This window comes from Prosopis cineraria, unplaced genomic scaffold (genome assembly GCF_029017545.1).
Source record: "Prosopis cineraria cultivar Desert tree isolate PC_DT_omini unplaced genomic scaffold, ASM2901754v1 PC1, whole genome shotgun sequence".
Taxonomy (NCBI): Eukaryota; Viridiplantae; Streptophyta; class Magnoliopsida; order Fabales; family Fabaceae; genus Prosopis; species Prosopis cineraria.
Window position 1 is genome coordinate 54,163,393 of NW_026555332.1, and position 19,472 is coordinate 54,182,864.

Below are 19,472 nucleotides of genomic sequence, written 5' to 3' on the forward strand. Positions count from 1 at the left end.
AATGGTGGCAAAAATATTTAGGATTTGTATTAAGTGCAAGAGCCGTCATTCTGAACTCCGAAATGTTAATTAAATGATATCTGTAAATGCAAATATGACCATTCAGAATTATGAATTAAATTAAATGATATATGAAAACACGTAGCTTTCTCTGGTCACCGGGATGGCAGTATATGAGAAAGGGGCGGAAGATGATTCAAGGTGTGATATCATCCGTGTGGGAAGACACGGCAGCCACCTTGGAAAATTACCTTTAAAAACCAATCAAATTAATCGGGACGATGATGGAATAATGTTGCAAATGTAATAAAAAAAATTAAGAAGTACGTAATTGATTAAGGAGTCAAATTTGATTCGGCAATCTTTGCATAACCGTCAATACGTAAAATGGTGGAAAGCTCTCATGGACCTCGTAAGACCCAGTTTGACCATTCACCATTCCCAGCTCCCAGGTTGCAATATTTGCGGTCTGCATTTGGCGGTTGAAACGATCCTTCTTTCAAATAACTTACGAGGTAGTTCTAATATCTCAATTTTTGACTGCTCTGTGAAAAAAATCTGTTAAATTACAATAACACATACTCTCTCCCATCCTATATAAATTATTTGTTAGAAGAATGGATAATTTTTTTATGACTCACTTGTATAAAAAATGGAGTATTAATTATATTATTTTAATCTTACCATTTCGCAATTTACCATGAGTAATGTAAAATATTATACATGAGGAACAATGCACTCTCATATCTTAAATTATAAAATAATTTTAAAGGTATTTAATTGGTCAAAATATAAAATAATTTAATAAAATTAATGTTTTATTAATGATATTTTTTAATATTCACCTTCAATTAAAATGATTATAGATTTAAAATTACATTAAATAAAACAGATTTTTTAAAATTTATATTTCTGTTTTAAAAAAGTACAGTTATAAAGCGTTATTATTATTTGGCCAAAAAAAGAAAGTGTTATTATTGAATTTTTTTATATGAATAATTTCATTTTAAATTATCTTATAATTTAGGATAAAATTAATTTGTTTTAATGATAGTGAATTTAAAAAGAATGGTAAATTAAAAATTCTTTCTTTTGGCATTATCGATAATATAACTATATTTGTTTAAATTTTGACGAGTTAAAATAGCAAGTGATTCTTGGATGAGGCATAGTAAGAAATTATCAAGCACGACTTCCAATCGATGAAGCTCCAATTATGGGAGATTCCAGAACGTGATTAGTGTTAATGAAATTGTCTTATTAATCAATGTTCTTTCACACGATTCCCGACGCCGACTTGTTGCTCGTACGGTATGATATGATCTCAATTCTCAAAGCCCGGGAGTCGCAGAGTCACGTTCACGTGCCTCCAGGAACAGGATTTCGCGTAACCCCACAGACCACAGCTACAGCGAACCGCCCTGTACGACAGGTACCGCAAACCTCCGCCGCAGGTGCACGCATGTTTTTAACGCAGCAGATCATAGCCCCCTCTCTGGCCGCCACATGCCACATGTATCCCCCCCAGCACATTCAACAATTTAAAATGTAGCCATAAATTGAATTATTCTTTATTACCCCAAAAAACATAAAAAAGAATTATTCACGAAAAAATTTCGAAAAAAGTTTAAAATGCAAAACTAAAGGGTGCATGTATGTCCTCTGTCCATCACCGTCACCCACAGGCCACAGCTCAACCAAAACCTTCTCTCTCCGCCTCCCTTCTCCCTCCTCTCTGTCTTTCCCATCTCACCTCATCACACCCTACCACTGGAGCAATTTCGGGTTTCGAGAACCCTAACCCTTTTTATCAGCCTAAATCAGATCCTACCTTTTTATCTCCATGTTCTGACTCCAAAGTGGTCTTCATTTCTTGTGCCTGCAAAACAGAACACAATTTAGTACGGGGGAAAAAGGGAAGAGTTTTTGAATGCGAATTGAGTTCAGGTTGTGAGAGTGGGGAAATGCCAAGTGTAGCTGTGAAGCTCTACAGCGTGTTCTTCAAGTTCCTCTTGAAGCAGCGGTTGCAGAACCGGATTCAAGCTTCGCCCGATGAAGCGGACCCGTTCGGGGTCACCTCACGACCCGATGAATCCGTTGCCCCCTCCAATCCTTCCTTCACCGACGGTGTTGCCACCAAGGACATCCATATCGACCCCTTCACATCTCTTACTATAAGAATCTTCCTTCCCGAAACTGCACTAAGGTCCCCAGAATCAGATGCTGCAGTCCTACCCAGACAGCCTAGACATAGCTATGGGAAATCCGATCTTGAATCTCGATCTTTCCAAGTTGATACGACGAATCGCAGTTCAGATTCCCATCCCTTGCGGCCTAATAATCATGGTAAAAGCAATGGTGTGGAAGGTTCAAATTTGGCCGGCGGGGGGGTGTACAGAGGTTACTCGCCGGTACTAAATAATCGTCGGAAATTGCCGGTAATGTTGCAGTTTCATGGTGGTGGTTGGGTTAGTGGAAGCAACGATTCTGTCACAAACGATTATTTCTGTCGTCGAATTGCAAAACTCTGCGATGTGATCCTTATTTCTGTTGGGTACAGACTCGCTCCTGAAAATCGTTATCCGGCAGCTTTTGAGGACGGAATGAAGGCATTGAATTGGTTGGCAAAGCAGGCGAACTTAGCTGAATATAACAAGTCGATGGGGATTGGACGGGGTGATGGGACTGAGCTCAGAAAATCAGATACCCATAGTCATATTGTGGACACGTTTGGAGCTTCAGCGGTTGAACCATGGTTGGCCGCTCATGGTGATCCATCAAGGTTTTAACTTGTCTCTCTTTGTGATTTTATTAATTATATTCTGATCATGCTGGCTCTAGACTAATTCAATAAAGCATTTCAGACTGTAATGTGATTATAGATGACCTATTCGGCTGTAGAGTTATTTAATATAAGTGGGCGACAAGCATTGCTCCTCAGTTGAGCTTAGCGGCCGCAAGTTTAAGTTGATATAGAAGTTTAAACAACTAGCTCTATGATATGACATTTATCCTTGCACATTGTTTTAAATACACAGCACTTTGCATTTTGAAGACGCTTCAGATTTGGAGCAAAAATATGTAGCTTGGCCTCTAGGCCTTAGGGCGGTTCATGTTAAGAACACAGATCTGGTTCATGTACTGATCTAGGGATACTCCGTGTTTAAAGAGAGAAAACTCTGTCTGACATAGTGAAATTTGTTGTCTGTTCTAAGTTCTAATGAATTAATGGTGCTTAATCAATGTGATTCTGAAATTTCATCTAGCTATCTGCCTTTTCCCCCCTTCATTTTTATTGAATAATTTAGTTTGGGTTGAACTGAACTACTTTAAATCTAAAGTCTTCTCTTTGGCTACTAATGCTAAAAAATTCTCTCCAATCCTATCCTTTCTGTTAAGCCGGAAATTTATGTCTCTTTTACTATCTGTGGAAACAGCATGTTTCTCTTTCCATCTTTTCTGAAGAGATTATGTCTGATGAGTGATTTATTATTTCTATCACTTTGGAATTTAGGCGATTTATTATTTCTATCACTTTGGAATTTAGGCTTGCCCTTATTGTAACTTCAGCTAGCAAAATAGCTAAATGTTGAAAAAACGGAGAAGAATTGAAGAACATGATAAAGCAGTGGTGGAATGTGATATTGGATTTGGAAATGAGAAGATATTCTGTTACAAAATGAAGAACTTGTGGCGCTGAAATTACAGTTTGGTCCATCAGGAATAAAATTTCAGCTTTCCCCCTTTGCTCTTTGTCCCAGCCTTTTTGTTTTTCCTGTTCCTTTCAGGACATCTCATTGGCATTCATGTACTTCAATGGCATCCCTTTGGCATTTTTCTAATTGGAGGACATATTTGAAAAGTACAAGATTTTATCTGCATTCTAGCTTATGCTAGTTTAATCCAATTTCTAGGAGGGGCTTAGATGTCAGACTAAAAACTTCAGTTAAAAGAAGGGAAAGCTATACGGGATAGATTATATGGTGCTGGAGGCCAATAGAATGCCACTCACTGACCACTTTTTAGTCCTATTCTTTTGGATCTGATTTACTTTAGCCTTTTCTATATGTAATTTTATCTTGCTTGATCTCATACTTAAATTATCTTGCTCGTCTTCACCTTAACATTGTATCTCAACTTAATGTATGTCTAATAATCATAGACGACTCTGAAATCTTTTTTTTTTTTTTTTTTCCGACTGAAGCAATTTTTATAAAGTATCTCATATTTTATGTAATCTTTTTGGTTGCATCTCCTCAAACCTACCTCAACTTTCTCTTTCGTACTGGACTTATTTCTTGGGCGTGTTCCTTTAATGATCCAAATCTTTGTATCATGAAGCCTGGCTATGAAATTGGGTTAACTTTGGCTATATCCCCTAAACAATTTAATCCACAGGAAGTTTGCTGTACTTGCTTTTCACTAGATGCATGGCTATCTCTTGGAGCATGTAATTTGCTTTAACGTGATTTGAATTAAGCTTAAGGTGTTTTCGTTTTCCGCTTGATGTATTATACGAGAGTTCATGAAAGATTTTATTTGTTACCTTTGGCGGGCATGGTGGATTAAGTAGCAATTACTTGTGCAACGTTATGCCTCTCCAAAAGGGGTATTTGTTTGAAAATTTCTATGGATAAGCCCTTTAATTTCTTGATCTCTTCTTGTCATGCTTCATTCTCTCATGGTTGGACGCCAGTCCTCATTATGTTTTTAACCTTTCTCTATATTCGTGTTGAAACAGGTGCGTTCTTCTCGGGGTCAGTTGTGGTTCAAATATTGCAGACTATGTAGCTCGAAAAGCTGTGGAAGCAGGCAAGTTTCTGGACCCTGTCAAGGTGGTGGCACAAGTCCTAATGTATCCCTTCTTTATAGGAAGTGTACCTACTCATTCGGAAATAAAGTTGGCCAACTCCTACTTTTATGACAAGTCTATGTGTATGCTTGCATGGAAACTATTCCTGCCCGAGGAAGAATTTAGCCTGGATCACCCGGCTGCTAATCCCCTGGTTCCAAACCGGGGGCCTCCTCTTAAACTTATGCCTCCGACATTGACAGTGGTTGCAGAACATGACTGGATGAGGGATCGTGCCATTGCTTACTCAGAGGAGCTCCGGAAGGTAAATGTCGATGCACCTGTTCTTGAATACAAGGATGCAGTGCATGAATTTGCAACGCTCGACATACTTCTAAAAAGCACTCAGGCTCAGGTTTGTGCAGAGGACATTGCCATCTGGGTTAAGAAATATATTTCACTTAGGGGACATGAATTCTCATATTAGCCTTTAGGTACCTGTCTTCTATGTCAGCTTCGGATCACTCTCTTGCTGCTACTACCTGGCGTTTTGTGATATACTTGAGTTTTGCTGTCCTGATGAGGTTGCTCTCCGCCTGAGTTCTATTTTTTTTTTTTTTTGTAAACATGTAGAGTTCTTTGTAAGTAGGATTAGTTGAGCCTAAGATGCATTAACCTCGTGCACCTCCCCATTTGGACGTTCGCTCTGCCATTTTTTCTCCTCCTCTTGTGGGTCATGATGTAATACTTTTCATGAAAATATATGAAATTTAATGAGATGTATATTATACTAGTCTGTAAAGACAAGTGCACTGCTGTAGCTTGTGCTATTCATTAATGGACCGCACTGACCCTCAGAATTCTTCAGGTTTTTCTCTTGCAAGTGGCGATGAACCTTGCGGGGACTTGAAAATATAAATGGATTGAGGTCAGAGAGTAATGAAACCCTGCAAGAAACAAGATTTTCAATGGGGTGTTGATTCTTGGACAGCTCGAAGTGAAAGAGACTACTTGCATAGAAGTTAACATGTTGAGAAGACCAAGGAGGATATAACAAATTTGGTGAATAAATCAGCCAAAATCAAAGCCTAGGGTTCCTGACATCGTATGCTTTGTTTTTGGTCGGCCCGATGTGGCTGTCGTACCGAAGACCAAGGGGCCCCCCATTTTCTTTCCGAGGATCTATTATAAATAGGCGAGGGCATGAACATGATAGCCTCGGGGCTATTATCACAAATCTTGAGGTAATAACCCGCAGCAATTTCTTTCCCAGTAGGGGAATCATTTGGCGGCTTGATGCTGATAGTCATAGATAGAGGATCCTCCTCTCTCACACAGCGATGAGATGGAGGAAGAAGGCCCTTTATCTATGGTGATCAGGCATGGCCGTGCACCAAGCCAGTTCAGGCTTGCAGGTCTCAATATTGGAAGAACTTTGAGGGTCTGGGTGGCCACCTTTGTAACTCAATACAGTTCTCAAGTCTCAGGTTTTGATCAGCTCATTGATTGTCGTCCTCCTCCTCATCTGGATCATATTACTTAAGTGACGTCTCTGCCGACTCTGATACAACATGTGTTGAGATGCCAAAAATCGCTTTGTTTCGTTCAACTTTGTGGAAGAAATTTCCATAGAAAGAGATCATGGTATTGAGAAAGGGGGGGGGGGGGGAGTTTCCTTGCGAGTAGGTCTGCGTGGAAAGCGGCTAATCAAGTGCAAGTAGTGTCGTTTTCGGTGTTGTATTATAACTTTTTAAGTGTGTAAACGTAAAGTGTAAGAAATATAATGTGGCTACCGGATTGACGTAAAAATTCGCCGCCTTATTATTTTCAGGAACACTGCCTATATTATGACAAAATAAATGTTAAGAAAAAATTAAAAATATATCTTTAATCATTTAACTTTATATAAAGTATCCGATTTTTTAATTTGATAAAGTATTTTTTTATTTCTTCTAACTTTAATACTGTTAGTTTTAAATAATTATTTTTTATGTCAAATATTATTATTTAAAAAAATAAACTTAAAATGTCAATGTTTAAAAATGTTTTATTAATATTTAAAAGAAATGTCTCAAATATGTCTAGAAACCTTGGGCCAATAGTGGCCTTGGAGCTACAATTCATTCAAGCCCAGCCCATGTTTGTAGGGTCGCTCTCTTGTGCGAGTCCATGAGATGACGATGGCCCTGTTTCTTCCTCCTGAAAATCAGGGACTCATAAAAAATAGATATACTAGATTAGATTTTTTAAAAAAATATTTTTTAAGTAATTTAATATTATTCCTTGAAACAGAAAATAATTTTCTTCAAACTCTATTGATAATTATGATCATTAAAAATAATGATTTTCAATCTAAAATTTATGGAAGGTGTTTTTTTTTTTTTTTAATCTACACGTTTGGACAAATTGTCACATTCATGGAACGCTATTTTATAATTTTTATTTTCATCACCGCATTCTTAAAGGAAAATTACTATTACTATTGGACTCTATTTACACAGAGGTCTCACGTAATGGAAAAATAATTATGAAGTTTCCGAGGATTTTGATGTAAATAATTTATATTGTCTAATTATCAAATTTCCCGTTATCTGACAACAGAAAATGAAGGCAGCAACTCTTGTTCCAACAAACACATTTCCCCTTTTTGCATCTTCTTCTTCCAATTATTTCGCTTGTGTATTAGAAGATATAACGGTAGGATTATGGCCAGCAGGGAAGTAAACTGATTGGATCATTGAGGTTCAAGGAATGTCATTGAAAATCTCTTCGGCGTGCAATTGTTCATTGTGATTCAAAGGGAGGTCATTCAGAATGGGGTTTGCGGTTTCGGATTTGCATGAGGACTGGGTATTATTCCAAGATATCTGTCAATACTGATTCATACGATAGATAAATTCATGGAAGAGATCTCATCAGTCTAGCTGTTGTTGTAACCCATTTTTCTGCATAGTGTAGAGCTGAATTTTAGAAACCCATTACAATGAACTTGTACTCTCAGTGGATCAAGACACGGAATAAGAGACGATTAGCTTGTTTAATAATTCTTTTGAGCAATCAATGTTAAATTGAGTGAAAAAAAATATCAAAATGGGAAACCGCTATCGCCGCTCGGACCACTTCAGATGTCATAAATGGTGCATTATTGGAGCTCAAACCTCTATCACCGCTCGGACCTGCACGGACTTCGCAAATGGCAGAGGATTGTTGCAGATCTCTAATTCGAACACTCTGTTGCCTTCGCTTTGGGGAGGAAGATGAATCCGAAATTTAGAATACCTAGGATTTCTCCATATTAATCCAAACACTGCCTGGATGATGAGCACCGAATTCGCAACGCAATTCGACGATGAGTTTTTGGTTTGGCGAGGCCGCGAGGATGAGATCACTTTTGAGGGTAATTTGACGAGTTTTTTCATTGGGATCTGTCAGTAAATTTTGTCTTTTATTATTTGAGGGGTAATTTTGTCTTTTCCATGTTAAAAATAACACATGTCCCTTGGGATCTCTCAGTAATTCAGCAAATTCGGAAGACTTAACTTACTCGAGGTTAACTTTGTTAGGTGGCACTTGAATGTGGTTTCGCAATTCTCAAAGACGTTAAATATAAATCATTTATATTAAATTTAAATTATACAGATGAATAAGTTTATTAAAAATTTTCAAGTATATCTAACAAGTCAATTTATAAAATATTTAATATTAAATATAAATATTTATAATAAATATGAACTGTACAAATAGGTGAACAAATTTATTAAAACTTTTGATATTAAATACATTTAAAAAATTAATTTATAAAATAGTTGATATTAAATATAGACTATTTATATTAAATTTAAATTGTATAGACAAATAAACAAATTTATTAAAAAAATTTGAAATAAAAAACATTAAATTTGAATTGCCCAATAATCTGAACAATTCAGATTTCGCACCTCCTCAACGGAGGTGTGGAGGAGGGCTTCCTTGAAGGAGGGAAGCCAACTCCGATAATTTTTTTTTTGAAATAATTCACCCGGTATCCAACCCTTCGGGCTGACTGATCCGAATTTGGGGAACAGTTTTGGGTGGCTAGCTTCTAGCTCCCTCCCAAGTGGCCCTGTGGGGATCAAATCGTAGCCTGCCCTATCAAGCTCAGCCCCAATCATCACTGAGCTGGAAACCCTTTGGTAACTCCGATAAATTGATATAGTTAGTATTTCTCTCACCAAATATATATCTTCAGTTTATTCGTAGTTTATATAGCTAATTTTTAAGAGAATTATATCAAAGACTTACAAAAAAAAATTTTAATTATTATAAAATTTATTAACAACTAAATGCTGGACAAGCATTAACAACTATTGTCAATGGTCCTAGTTTGTCAACGACCTTAGTTGTAATAATTAATTTTTTTGGTGTGGGTTACATTAAATTCTCCCTTAATTTTTTTTTGGCAGTACAAGAAATTCCAACAGCCTTTTTTTATTGCGACGGATACTAAATTCATATGCAAGCAATAGCCTAACAAAAGGTATGTTAATTAAATATCGTTAACTCTTTTCAGCTATAATTACACAGACATTCAATCCAAAAAGAACACCATCTAGTAATTTTTGCAATGAAAATTTTAAATTGTTAAACACTTGTGCTCTTTACAAGTAACAGGTGCTTTAACAATTAAAATAATTGTCATATCATTTTCAAAATGTAAAACTTCGATGCTTTTATCACCAATCAGATTTTCCGCGTCATAACTAGATTTATATCACCAATCAAATTTTCCGTGCTTTTGCTTTGAAAAAAAAAAAAAAAAAAGACTGAAGTCCTGTTCAAATCTTTATCAAAGAAATAATATTGCGGCGTTAGACAGCTATTTAACGTCAAACATCATATTCAGCAGCAATGTTAATGAACAATTTGGCTGAGTCAAATATGGGAATTGACGCAGCTTTTAATATAATCAAAGGGGATTTCGGGCTCTAATTCTAAGATTAACGGCTCTGGATGCCATGGCCCTCAAATTCGCTCTGGCTGAAGACATAGACACACTTGTGTCAGAAGGCCCTTGGCTTCCCCTGAAAGCCTGCATAAACTCTTCCCTCTGCAACGTCAGAGCCAAAGCAGCATCCTCGTCTTGGCTCGTTATCCTTCTCCTTGACCTCCCTCTTGAAGACGACGATGACGGAGTCTGATTGCTTGAATTATTATTCTGAACCACCCAACTTTCCTCCCTCTGCAACCTTCTTGCCAATGCAGCATCTTCATCCTCGTCTTGAATTCTCGTGACACCTCTTCTCCTCAAACTAGTTGTGCCTCTGCTCGGTGCCTCAGATGTTCGTGTGCTTCGGTTCCTGAGACTATCATAGAATGCTGTTTCTGGAGTCGTGCCCCGCTGGGCTTCCCGAACATTCAAGGCACCTGCTGCTTTCCTTGCTTCCACTTCCTTGGGGAAAAGGAGCCGTATTGTATTCCAGAGAACTGTGTTCACGGTGCACGATCGTCCATTACTGAAATTCCCAGAAGAAATGGTAATAAGCTTGTGCTAGTATAAATATCATATCAAGACTGGCTTATTCCTTCCACAAATTATAAGCTTCCAGATTACCTTATCAGTTGTCTGCATTTTGGGCACTTTCTTCCACATTTATCCGCTGCAGATCGAAGGCATTTTCTACAAAAGCTACACGATGGCAGATGCTGAATTAAGAAAAAAAGATAAAACGAAGTCCACTCCTCGTACCAAACTACGAATGAATAAGCCTTAGAAAAAAAATTAAGCTTGCAACGAAGTCTACCACGATCTTGAATAATCAAGTCAAACTATGGAATTGGAGATGTACCTGTGCCCACAAGGTGTAGTGCTTGGTTCAAAGCATATCTCCAAGCAAATCTGGAAAAGTAAAGGAAATAATATCAGCACGTCGAATCGGGAAGATAGAAGAAGAAATTGAAATTAAAACGAGATCTTCACTAAAAAATTAGCGCTCTTACAGCGCAGGAAAGCTCCTCCCTGAGTTTATCAATGCAGGGAAGAGCAGATCCTGAAGGAGATGAAGAAGAAGAAGAACTAGAGGTCTGCTGCGTCAATTTATTCTCTTCCACTTCGTTAGCACTGGTTCTGTTTTCTTTCTTCTTTTTGGCAATATCTGTCCAAGAACAGAATTCATTTTAATAACGAAGAAAACGTGAATAGAATTGATGAATAGTTAAAGGTAATGCAGAGGAGATACTGACCCTTTCCGGGAGTTTCATCTTGTTCGAGGTCAAGCACAGTAGCTGGGATTGGATGTGGACTCCGTTGAGCTCTGCGTTTCCTAAACTCAAGACATATGCCACATCAAAACACTAGTAGAGGGTCAAGCGATAAAGACAAAATAATAAAGAACGCGATAATACCTTCTTGAAGAGGCAGGTGGAGTCTTGATGTTAAAATCAAAGTGTTTGCGATGCTTAGGAGGTCTGTCCGGGGTGTCTTCGACGACGAGGCTGGCGAATAGCAGGGTCTCCTCGTCCCAACCAGCCAAAGCGGCAGCCGATTTGAATCTGGGGCTGAACATGCCGCCCAAGTTGTCTCCATTTTCCAATGGCTTTGCTTCTCTGGATGGGTTCTTTTGGTCTTGTGGGCTGCGTCTTTGTTCTTGGCTCACCATTTCCCCCCGGAAAGGTCAGGGTCTGGGATGTCACAGACACAGAGAGAGAGAGAGAGAGAGAGAGAGAGAGGTTGTGCTACGAATCAGGGGAGTGATCTTGAGTCGTGTAATGTGAGCCTAACGGTCGAAATTTTTGAATGAAATCGCAGGGCCGGCAGTTGCAACGGCTATAATGTGAGGGCGGAAACGTGGTGGCTCGTTGTGCACGCGTGGTTCGGCTATTCGCTTCCGTTTTCCATTTTTCTTTCCGGCTAATGATTACCGTTTTTCGGGGACGTTGCCTTTATCATGTGTATAACGGCTCATTCCGGCCATAATTTCCTTTGTTGCGTTGAAATTAAAAAACAAGTGAAATTGGATAAAATATATTTAATACTTTTAAGATATATCACCTCAAAAATGTTACCAACGAAAAAAATAACACCCCAAACAATAAGAATAAGTTTAATTAATCATCAGATATTAGGTTTAAAAAATGAATTAATCTCTCGCAACATACAGGTTTAAATTCTCATTAAAAAAATATTTACATTTAGTATTATATATATGCATTTAGCATGCTTTCTATTTTTGTTTTAAAAAGTTAAATTTTTATTGAATTACTATGTCTTTGTTTTAAGGATTTTTTTTTATTAACTTCGATTCTAAATCATGAATATTGATAATGCATTTGACGATTATTTAGCAATTAATATCAAGAGAATTAAATTGAGAAAAACTAATGTGAGACATTGCTACATATATATTTACTTTTTTTAATCACAACTTTTGTACATATAATCTGTCAATATTCAAATATACAACAAATCACAGTATTTAGTAATCATTAATGATAATAATTAACAATGCAGCTCCCTTTATAGTTCATGTTGCACAAAAAATGTGTTTAATAGTAATAGTAATTATAACTAAGGCGAGATGGTGGTGTGCTGTGCACAAATTCTAAACTAGTATATTCACTGACCCTTAAAGATGGTACTTAGACATCCACAGATGCAAAAATTGACATAGCTCATGGCTTCTAAATAACACGTCCCCTTTGATATATGCTGTTGCGTTGACTATATGTACAAAGAGCCCGGGATTCAACTACCTCTATACACTGCAACTCTATATTGTGCTTTCCACGTCATCCTCGCGCCGAACACCACTTAAACACTTCGTTGGGTGTCGTTTTGCTTGGTGGAGACTCCTCTCTGCCTTCGTCTCCTCCTTCGTGGTTTCCTAAGATGCTGCTCAAGCTCTTCCTTCGGTTGCCACGGAAGCAGACGATTGGTCGGGTCCATGAACACCTGCACTACCCGGTTCTTCAGACCCGTGTCCCAGACTTCGCAGAACCGGTTCGCCCAATTGGGCGGCTCCACCGCGCTGCTCCCTAAGCCGGGTACTCTATCCTTGGACCCTACGTTCTCTCTTCTCTTCCAATCAACCACGTAGGCGGACACCCTCCTCTGGAACTTGTCTTTGAACACCTTCCACACCTGGTACTTGTAATGATTTATCACCATCGCGCTCCGGTCAGCGTCCACCGTCACGTACCCTTCCTTCAGATGAAAGTGGTGCACCACATTTATCAGGTTCTCATTCAACGCTTCCGGCCTCACTATGCTCTTGTGCCTCTCCCTCTCCGCCATCCTGCACGTGTACCCCACCATCACTCCCTCGCGAGGTATCTTCTTCAGCCCCGACGGTCCGAAACTGAAGCAGCTCGTCCGTATCTCCCCCGCGTTCTTGAACTCGCTCGTTTCCCGCAGGATCGCTCCTTCCAGGTTCTCTTCTATTTTCAGGTTGAAGAACTCGTCCACGTCGATGAAGCCAACCCACTCGCACACGTCTCGTGCCCGTAATGCACAGTGAGCGAACCCGGCTTCCTGGGTCTTAATCCACGGCCACACGTGGCGCGTGATGTTGTATCGGGCTCGCCGTAGGAGCGCAATCACGGCGATGATATCGTCGCTGCTGTTGTTGTCGTAGATGAACCACCTTTGGACCCCGATTCGAGTATGGTACATTATCCACTCCTTGATGAACCGGGCCTGGTTCCGTAACATGGTGCACACGCACATTACGTGGCGTTTCGGGGATGGCGGGCCAAGTCGAGGCCGGAGACCTGGCATGGCTATGGTGGGCAGTACTTTTCTGCCGACCGCCCTGACTGAAACCTTGAAGGAAGATCTCACCCTGGGGTGGCTAGTGAGAATGCTGGAAGGGGTTCTGCAGCGGATGATCTCCTGGGCGACGGAAATGACGTCGGAGGTGAGGAGATACTTGGGGGAGTTGAAATCCCAGCCGAAGAGGCACTGGAATCTGGAAGGGTCGGCTTCTCTGGCGGGACGAAGGTTGAAGCCCTTGACGAAGACGATGGTGGTGTTGTCGCTGTCGAACAGGGCCTCGTAGACGAGCGGGTGCCACTTGTAATTGGGACGGAAAGAAACCTTGGATTGGACGGCGAGGGAGACGTTGAGGCGGAGCGGGTGGATCGGGCACCGAACCATGTGCTCGCGAGCATGGGTGGGCTCTATTTGAAGCGGAGGCTCGCGAGTGGTGGAGGAGTTGGGCCAGGAATATACGCACTGGATGTCATCTGGGGTATAAAAGCGGAAAGATGGGGGGTAATTCAGGAAAACAAGAGCCTGATTCGGGAGCACGACCGTTTCTCGAACCGTAAGAGCGGGAGTGTGGGAGGAGTGGCTGGATTTGGCTTGCAGGACCCAGGTTTGGCGTGAGAGGAGGGCGCTCGGGTGAGGCGGATCTGTGTGGAATCAAAAACGGGGGAATTAAATGAACGAGAATGAGAATGAGGAGGGAGAGGGAGAAGGGGTATGCACCTTGGGAATAGAAGCGACGGAGAGTGGCGAGGGAGGTGAGGATGGCGGAAGAGAGGACGACGAAGAGGGTGCACCAGAAGAAGGAGATCCATGAAAGGGCGGGGGAGTCACGTCGGCGACGATCTTTCATGGCTGCCTGCACCTCGGAAAACTGGGGTGACATGGCAATGCTCTTGGGCGTGCGTCATGTCATTCGTTGACGCTGATGATGGCAGGAGGAAGAAAGGAGGGTGGAGGAAGGTCTTAACCTGTAAATCCGAGTCGTCTCCCCCTACCCGTACATGTCGCTTCACATGCGGTGGTTAAATCGCTAGTGCTGGCTACCACTCTCATGCATTTTCCGTTTCTTCCCGACATTTACAGTCCCACCCTTTTATATTTTTAATTCGTTATTTTTACTACATAATTTAAAAAAGGCACATGCCCAAACGCACCCACACAACCTTTTTATTTTCATGCCGTTGGCTCTTGACTTGAAATGATAGCGTTTGCTATTACGCAATACACCTAGCTAGTTTAATACTCTTCTGTTGCTAAAGACGGGAATTACCAGTTCATGAGATCAATTGATCAAAGTCCGGTGGTGTCTTCAATTGTCAAGACTTTTTTGTATGGTTTTGTGGCTGTGGTAATTACCTAAGGCGACCTTTTTTGACTTTTTATCTTCCTTTTAAGAAAAATAATAAGAGGGTTTGATGATGGCCATGTCCCTGTCGAGGCCTTCCCACGACTTAATTACGGCGGCCTAGGCGGTTACGTCCCGTATAAGGCGGCATTCATGATCCAGTTTTATGGGGCTCTTTAATTCCTCCTCCTTCCTGTAGTGCTTGGGAACATTAAGCCAGGGGGTAACTTATTTCAAGTTTACACATATGTTGTCTTTTTTCTCAAAAGAAAATTTATCACAATAAAAACTTATAAATTTCGTATTGAATATTATTTTATAAAAACATATATATGCTGTTATTAAAAGTTGAACCCTTAACTTATTAAATTTTTAAAAAGATTCTAACAAAAAATATAAATTAAAATTTAGTTTTTAATAATAGCAAATAAGTGTTTTTATAAGACAATATTCACCATAAAACTAATGAGTCTTTATTACAATAAATTTTTTTAATGGAGTCTTAAATGTCATTCTCCTATTTTTAAAGAAAGTTTTTTTTAACTTTATTTTCATCCACATAGTTTAATGTCTTGTTATAATTTAATTTAATTCTTATTAATTTTGAAAAAGTTGCATAGGCTCGGTGAATGAATTTTCCATGCACCTAGATTTCGTTAAAGTTTAAATGTCCTTCATTGTTAAACCCATATTTTCCCCTAACGCTCTGATGTGGAGAAAGGCATCCGCGATCACTTGAGCTGGACTTACAAGGGAGAGAAAATGGGAAAATGGGGCAAACTAACCAGAAGATAAAAAACAAAGCAATGCAAACTAATTGAATACTCCGTTGCCATGAATATCCGCAACACTAACCTGACATGGACATTAATTAATGGCGTGGATATATAGATATAGGATTTTTTTTTTTTAAATCAGAAATAAGGCAGAGCCCAAAACTTTTATTTAACTAAAAGAACTAGGATCATTATGACTCATAAAATCTCGATACATCTACTCAAGAAACTTCTAGGAGGTGTAGTAGGAATATATACTACACTCAATACATTGAAATAAGCCAAATTTCACAATCCAATTAGTGCACTGATTGCTTTCATGAAACATATCTCACCAAAATCTGCCAATCCTCATTGATCAAATTAATAGCACAACGCATTTGATGCTGTTGAGACTCATTATTCTCTAAAGCCAATTGGAACTCTTGAACAACAGAGATGGAGTCACTTTCCACTATTAGTTTAATCATATTGAAATGTCAAGCTACCTGTAAGCCATGGTAGAAAGTCCAAAATTCCGCTTCTTTAACCATACAATAACCTAAACTATAGACAAAAGCCTCCCATCCACTTCTCGGCCAAGTTGCGAAAAACACCACCACAGCTAGCTGCACCTAGATTACCTCTCATGGCACCGTCTATATTAAGTTCTATCCAGTCATTCAATGGTGGCTCCTGGACACCTTGAGTAGGTCTTTGAGCAACCATTGTTTGCATATTGCACTTTGTGCTAACTTGCACAAGCCTCACAAAATTGCATATTCTATTTATGAGTCTTGCAACAAATATATTATCCCCATTAGATATCCCCTCATTCCTGGCTTTCCATATAGTTTCCAAATCGTGAGGGCTAGCAATACCATTGTGATATCTACCATTTTTCAAATTCCATAAAAACCAGTCTCTCTTGTTATAAGAAAGCAGAACCAACCTCCTCCTCTTGTGAAAAGGAATTCATTTTAGGCACCTCTTGCCTTGGTATAGTCCCTAATCACATGCAACACATCTTCTGCTACATTATGGCAAAGATCACAGTAGTTAGGAACTCTAAAAATCAAATTTCTCTACTAATTTGTCATAATTCTCTTATGAATAGCCAACCACATGAAGGTTTGCACTCTTTGAGGGTCTTTTCATTGCCAAATTGAACTCCACGCTTGGTTTAGATCACCATTAGGAGCTTCGCTCAAAACTTCATACGTAAAGGAGACCATGAAGGACTTATTAGCCTTAAGCTCCTACCCAACTCTATCCCTGCCATCAAATTGACTCAATGGATGATGTCCCATGATTAAATTAAACTCATTGACATCAAGATAATTGGGTAATATAGGTAAGTTCCACTCTCTTGCATCTTTCATTGCCTCAAAAACTTTCATATCAATCATGTCCAAAGGGATTTGCTTTATACAATGATCAATCAAGCCCCTCCACCGCTAAACTACTTGTTTTTCCAAAAAGATATCGTATTACCTCCCAAATATCCCATGGGATGAACTTAACAACACTCGACTACAACTCAATAATGTTCCTCCAAAATGCAAAGTCATTAGATTTAGTCACAACCTTTTTAGTAAAACTAGCTTTCCTCATATATTTTCCTCATAGCAAGGAAGCACACAAAATGTCAAGCCTATAAATGATGTTCCAAACCACTTTGCACAACTAAGCTTCATTTATAACTTATATCCTTTGCAAACCATAACCCCTGATGTCTATAGGGTCACAAAGTGTCTTCCAACTAAGGGCATGAATTCTTCCCTAACCTCTTGAATTCTAAATAAAGTTCCTTTAGGATTTTTTTTCAATCTCATTGCAAATAATCACTAGCACCTTACTATGCATCATATGATAATTAGGGCTCTGGAATGTCACAGATTTAACAAGAGTTAGTCTTCTTGCAAGTGAGAAAGTTTGCAACTTCCACCTGCTTGATTTACATTGCACCTTCTCGATCAAAAAGTTGAACTGCTGTTTTTTATTGCACCCATTTATATCTCTCAATCTAAGGTACTTGCTAAGAGCATCACTGCTCGCAAAACCAATCTATTTGACAATCTTTTCCTGTAAATAGGAAGCACATTGTTAGAGAAAAATATAGTTACGTTGTTTTTCCAGTACTCACTTGTTAGCTAGAAATATTAATAAACATTCCCAAAGTCTTGAACACAACATCTAATTGCTCCATGCTAGCTTCCTAAAAGAGCAGTAAATCGTCTGCAAGCAAAAGATGTGAGACAAGGGTTCCATATGTTGCCATTATAATCAGACTCGATCTTGTCAATCACTATATCCACAATAATATGTGAGAGTTTATCAATATAAAGAACAAAAAGATAGGATGGTATATATTTTTATTAAAACAAAAAAAAAGATATATAAAAGCATGCATATTAAAAAAAGGACAATCACACTAGAGGACTTTTGTAGCCACTTTTTTTTTGCAATAAAGGACTAAAAGATTTCTAATTTTACACTATAGGGTTAAAGGACTAAGATGTAAATAAGTTTGAGTATGGAATGACAACAATACCCTTATTTTTTTAAAAAAGTCAATCTAATAGTCGCCAATGATGGTAGCACTATAACCAATTAATTTGATAACTAGTAAAGGTGGCTAGGGGGTTTGAACTCATAACTCGCTAACTATTTATAAGTTTTTGATCACTAAGCCACCAAATTCATTTAATTATATCAAGGATAAAAATATATGTAATAACTCAAGCTTTTAAGCCATTTTCATGTTATAATATAACTATATCTTATTAAATTCATAATGACACTTGTTATTTTAATAATTTTACTTGTTAACATGATGTAATCAATTATAAATTGTGAAGTTTAAAAATTGATGTATTTTAAAAGTTCTCATTTATAGACTGACATTAAAATGTCATTAGAATAACATACTCATATATGTGTGATAAACTTAGTTTTTAAACCACTTGTTTGTTACAATACAAGGTTGACTTAGTTAAATTTAGAGCCGCACTTATTATTTTATTAACTTTAATTTGACAGAGTTAAATACTTGTTGCTCATTTCACTCAAACTCATTAGTTCCATTTCTCCGTCAAAATAATCCACAATATACTGTCGGAGTGGGGGGTGAATGAAAGTGTGTGATGCTGTGGAATTTGGATTCCACAAAAGTTTTCGTTGGCATCATTTTTATTTGCAAGGTGGGAGATGGGCTTGGGCTCAAACACCAAGTCACCTCTTATGGGTTTGTATCTCAGTCCACAATGCCACGTTTCCCCTCTCCCGAGGGAGAAGAAAAGATCCACGTGCAATTAATAATAATACGCATGTACTACTTTAATTGAAAAATTATGCAATCGTCATGCTTGGACTGGAATATTCAATAACTAGCCCGTTCATATTTATATGAAAAAAATAACGCACTTTGAAGTTTGAGCGTAACGACCTCTAAACAAAAACAGGAGGGGGAAAAAAAATGAAATGATCCGTACGAGGGTTTATTAAGATTTAAGACGAAGAAGTCCATGGTGAGAGAATAAATAAGAAGACGGGGTGGTAGGGTGAGTGACAACTTAGTTGGAATGTACATGCACGCCTCTGAGCCTCCTCTTATCTTATTCCCCTTGTCTCCCCAACACGCCATCCTTGCTTCTCTTCATTCCATATCTCTGCATCTTTTTTTTTTTTTTTTTTTTTTGTTCAGCTAAGACATATCTTTGAATCTTAATTACGCGTCTAATTACTCAGACCTACGGGAGAATAGTTCAACACCAAGTATTTAAGTGTACCTCTATAATCTAATCCCATGGCATTCATTCAGAACTCCCTCCTTTC

The 19,472-nt window shown here is 38.7% G+C and overlaps 2 protein-coding genes across 5 annotated transcripts; one reads left to right on the top strand and one right to left on the bottom strand.

Moving 5' to 3' along the window:
* The first annotated feature begins 1,626 nt into the window (after positions 1-1,626).
* Positions 1,627-6,443, top strand: LOC129317213 (probable carboxylesterase 11). 4 transcript variants are annotated; one of them, XR_008594969.1, is made up of 3 exons: positions 1,627-2,782; positions 4,742-5,376; positions 5,661-6,443. XR_008594969.1 is itself a non-coding variant. In XM_054961592.1 (3 exons), exons 1-3 carry the CDS (start codon positions 1,656-1,658, stop codon positions 5,700-5,702), a joined length of 1,635 nt encoding a protein of 544 aa, XP_054817567.1. In that variant the 5' UTR covers positions 1,627-1,655; the 3' UTR covers positions 5,703-6,443. The 4 variants fall into 4 exon arrangements, 3 of the variants coding, with proteins under 3 accessions (XP_054817567.1, XP_054817574.1, XP_054817557.1); XM_054961592.1 differs by having other exon boundaries at positions 4,742-5,207; XM_054961599.1 differs by having other exon boundaries at positions 4,742-5,117.
* Positions 6,444-9,613: 3,170 nt separating this feature from the next.
* On the bottom strand, positions 9,614-14,601 carry LOC129302497 (glycosyltransferase family 92 protein RCOM_0530710). The gene is made up of 8 exons (XM_054941440.1): positions 14,256-14,601; positions 12,587-14,179; positions 11,174-11,441; positions 11,012-11,091; positions 10,769-10,923; positions 10,618-10,667; positions 10,383-10,457; positions 9,614-10,284 (listed from the first exon to the last, which is right to left on the bottom strand). The coding sequence occupies exons 1-8, from the start codon at positions 14,416-14,418 to the stop codon at positions 9,738-9,740; spliced, it is 2,931 nt and encodes a 976-aa protein (XP_054797415.1). The 5' UTR covers positions 14,419-14,601; the 3' UTR covers positions 9,614-9,737.
* Positions 14,602-19,472: the final 4,871 nt, after the last annotated feature.

Excerpts from the sequence above, each read along its gene's own strand:
- LOC129317213 (XM_054961582.1), top strand. The coding sequence starts at position 1,656 with ATGTCCTCTGTCCATCACCGTCACCCACAGGCCACAGCTCAACCAAAA. Across the intron at positions 2,783-4,741 it reads GCTCATGGTGATCCATCAAG|GTGCGTTCTTCTCGGGGTCA; the intron begins GTTTTAACTTGT and ends GTGTTGAAACAG.
- LOC129302497 (XM_054941440.1), bottom strand. The coding sequence starts at position 14,418 with ATGTCACCCCAGTTTTCCGAGGTGCAGGCAGCCATGAAAGATCGTCGC. Across the intron at positions 11,092-11,173 it reads CCACCTGCCTCTTCAAGAAG|GAAACGCAGAGCTCAACGGA; the intron begins GTATTATCGCGT and ends TCTTGAGTTTAG. Across the intron at positions 10,668-10,768 it reads GGGAGGAGCTTTCCTGCGCT|ATTTGCTTGGAGATATGCTT; the intron begins GTAAGAGCGCTA and ends TTACTTTTCCAG.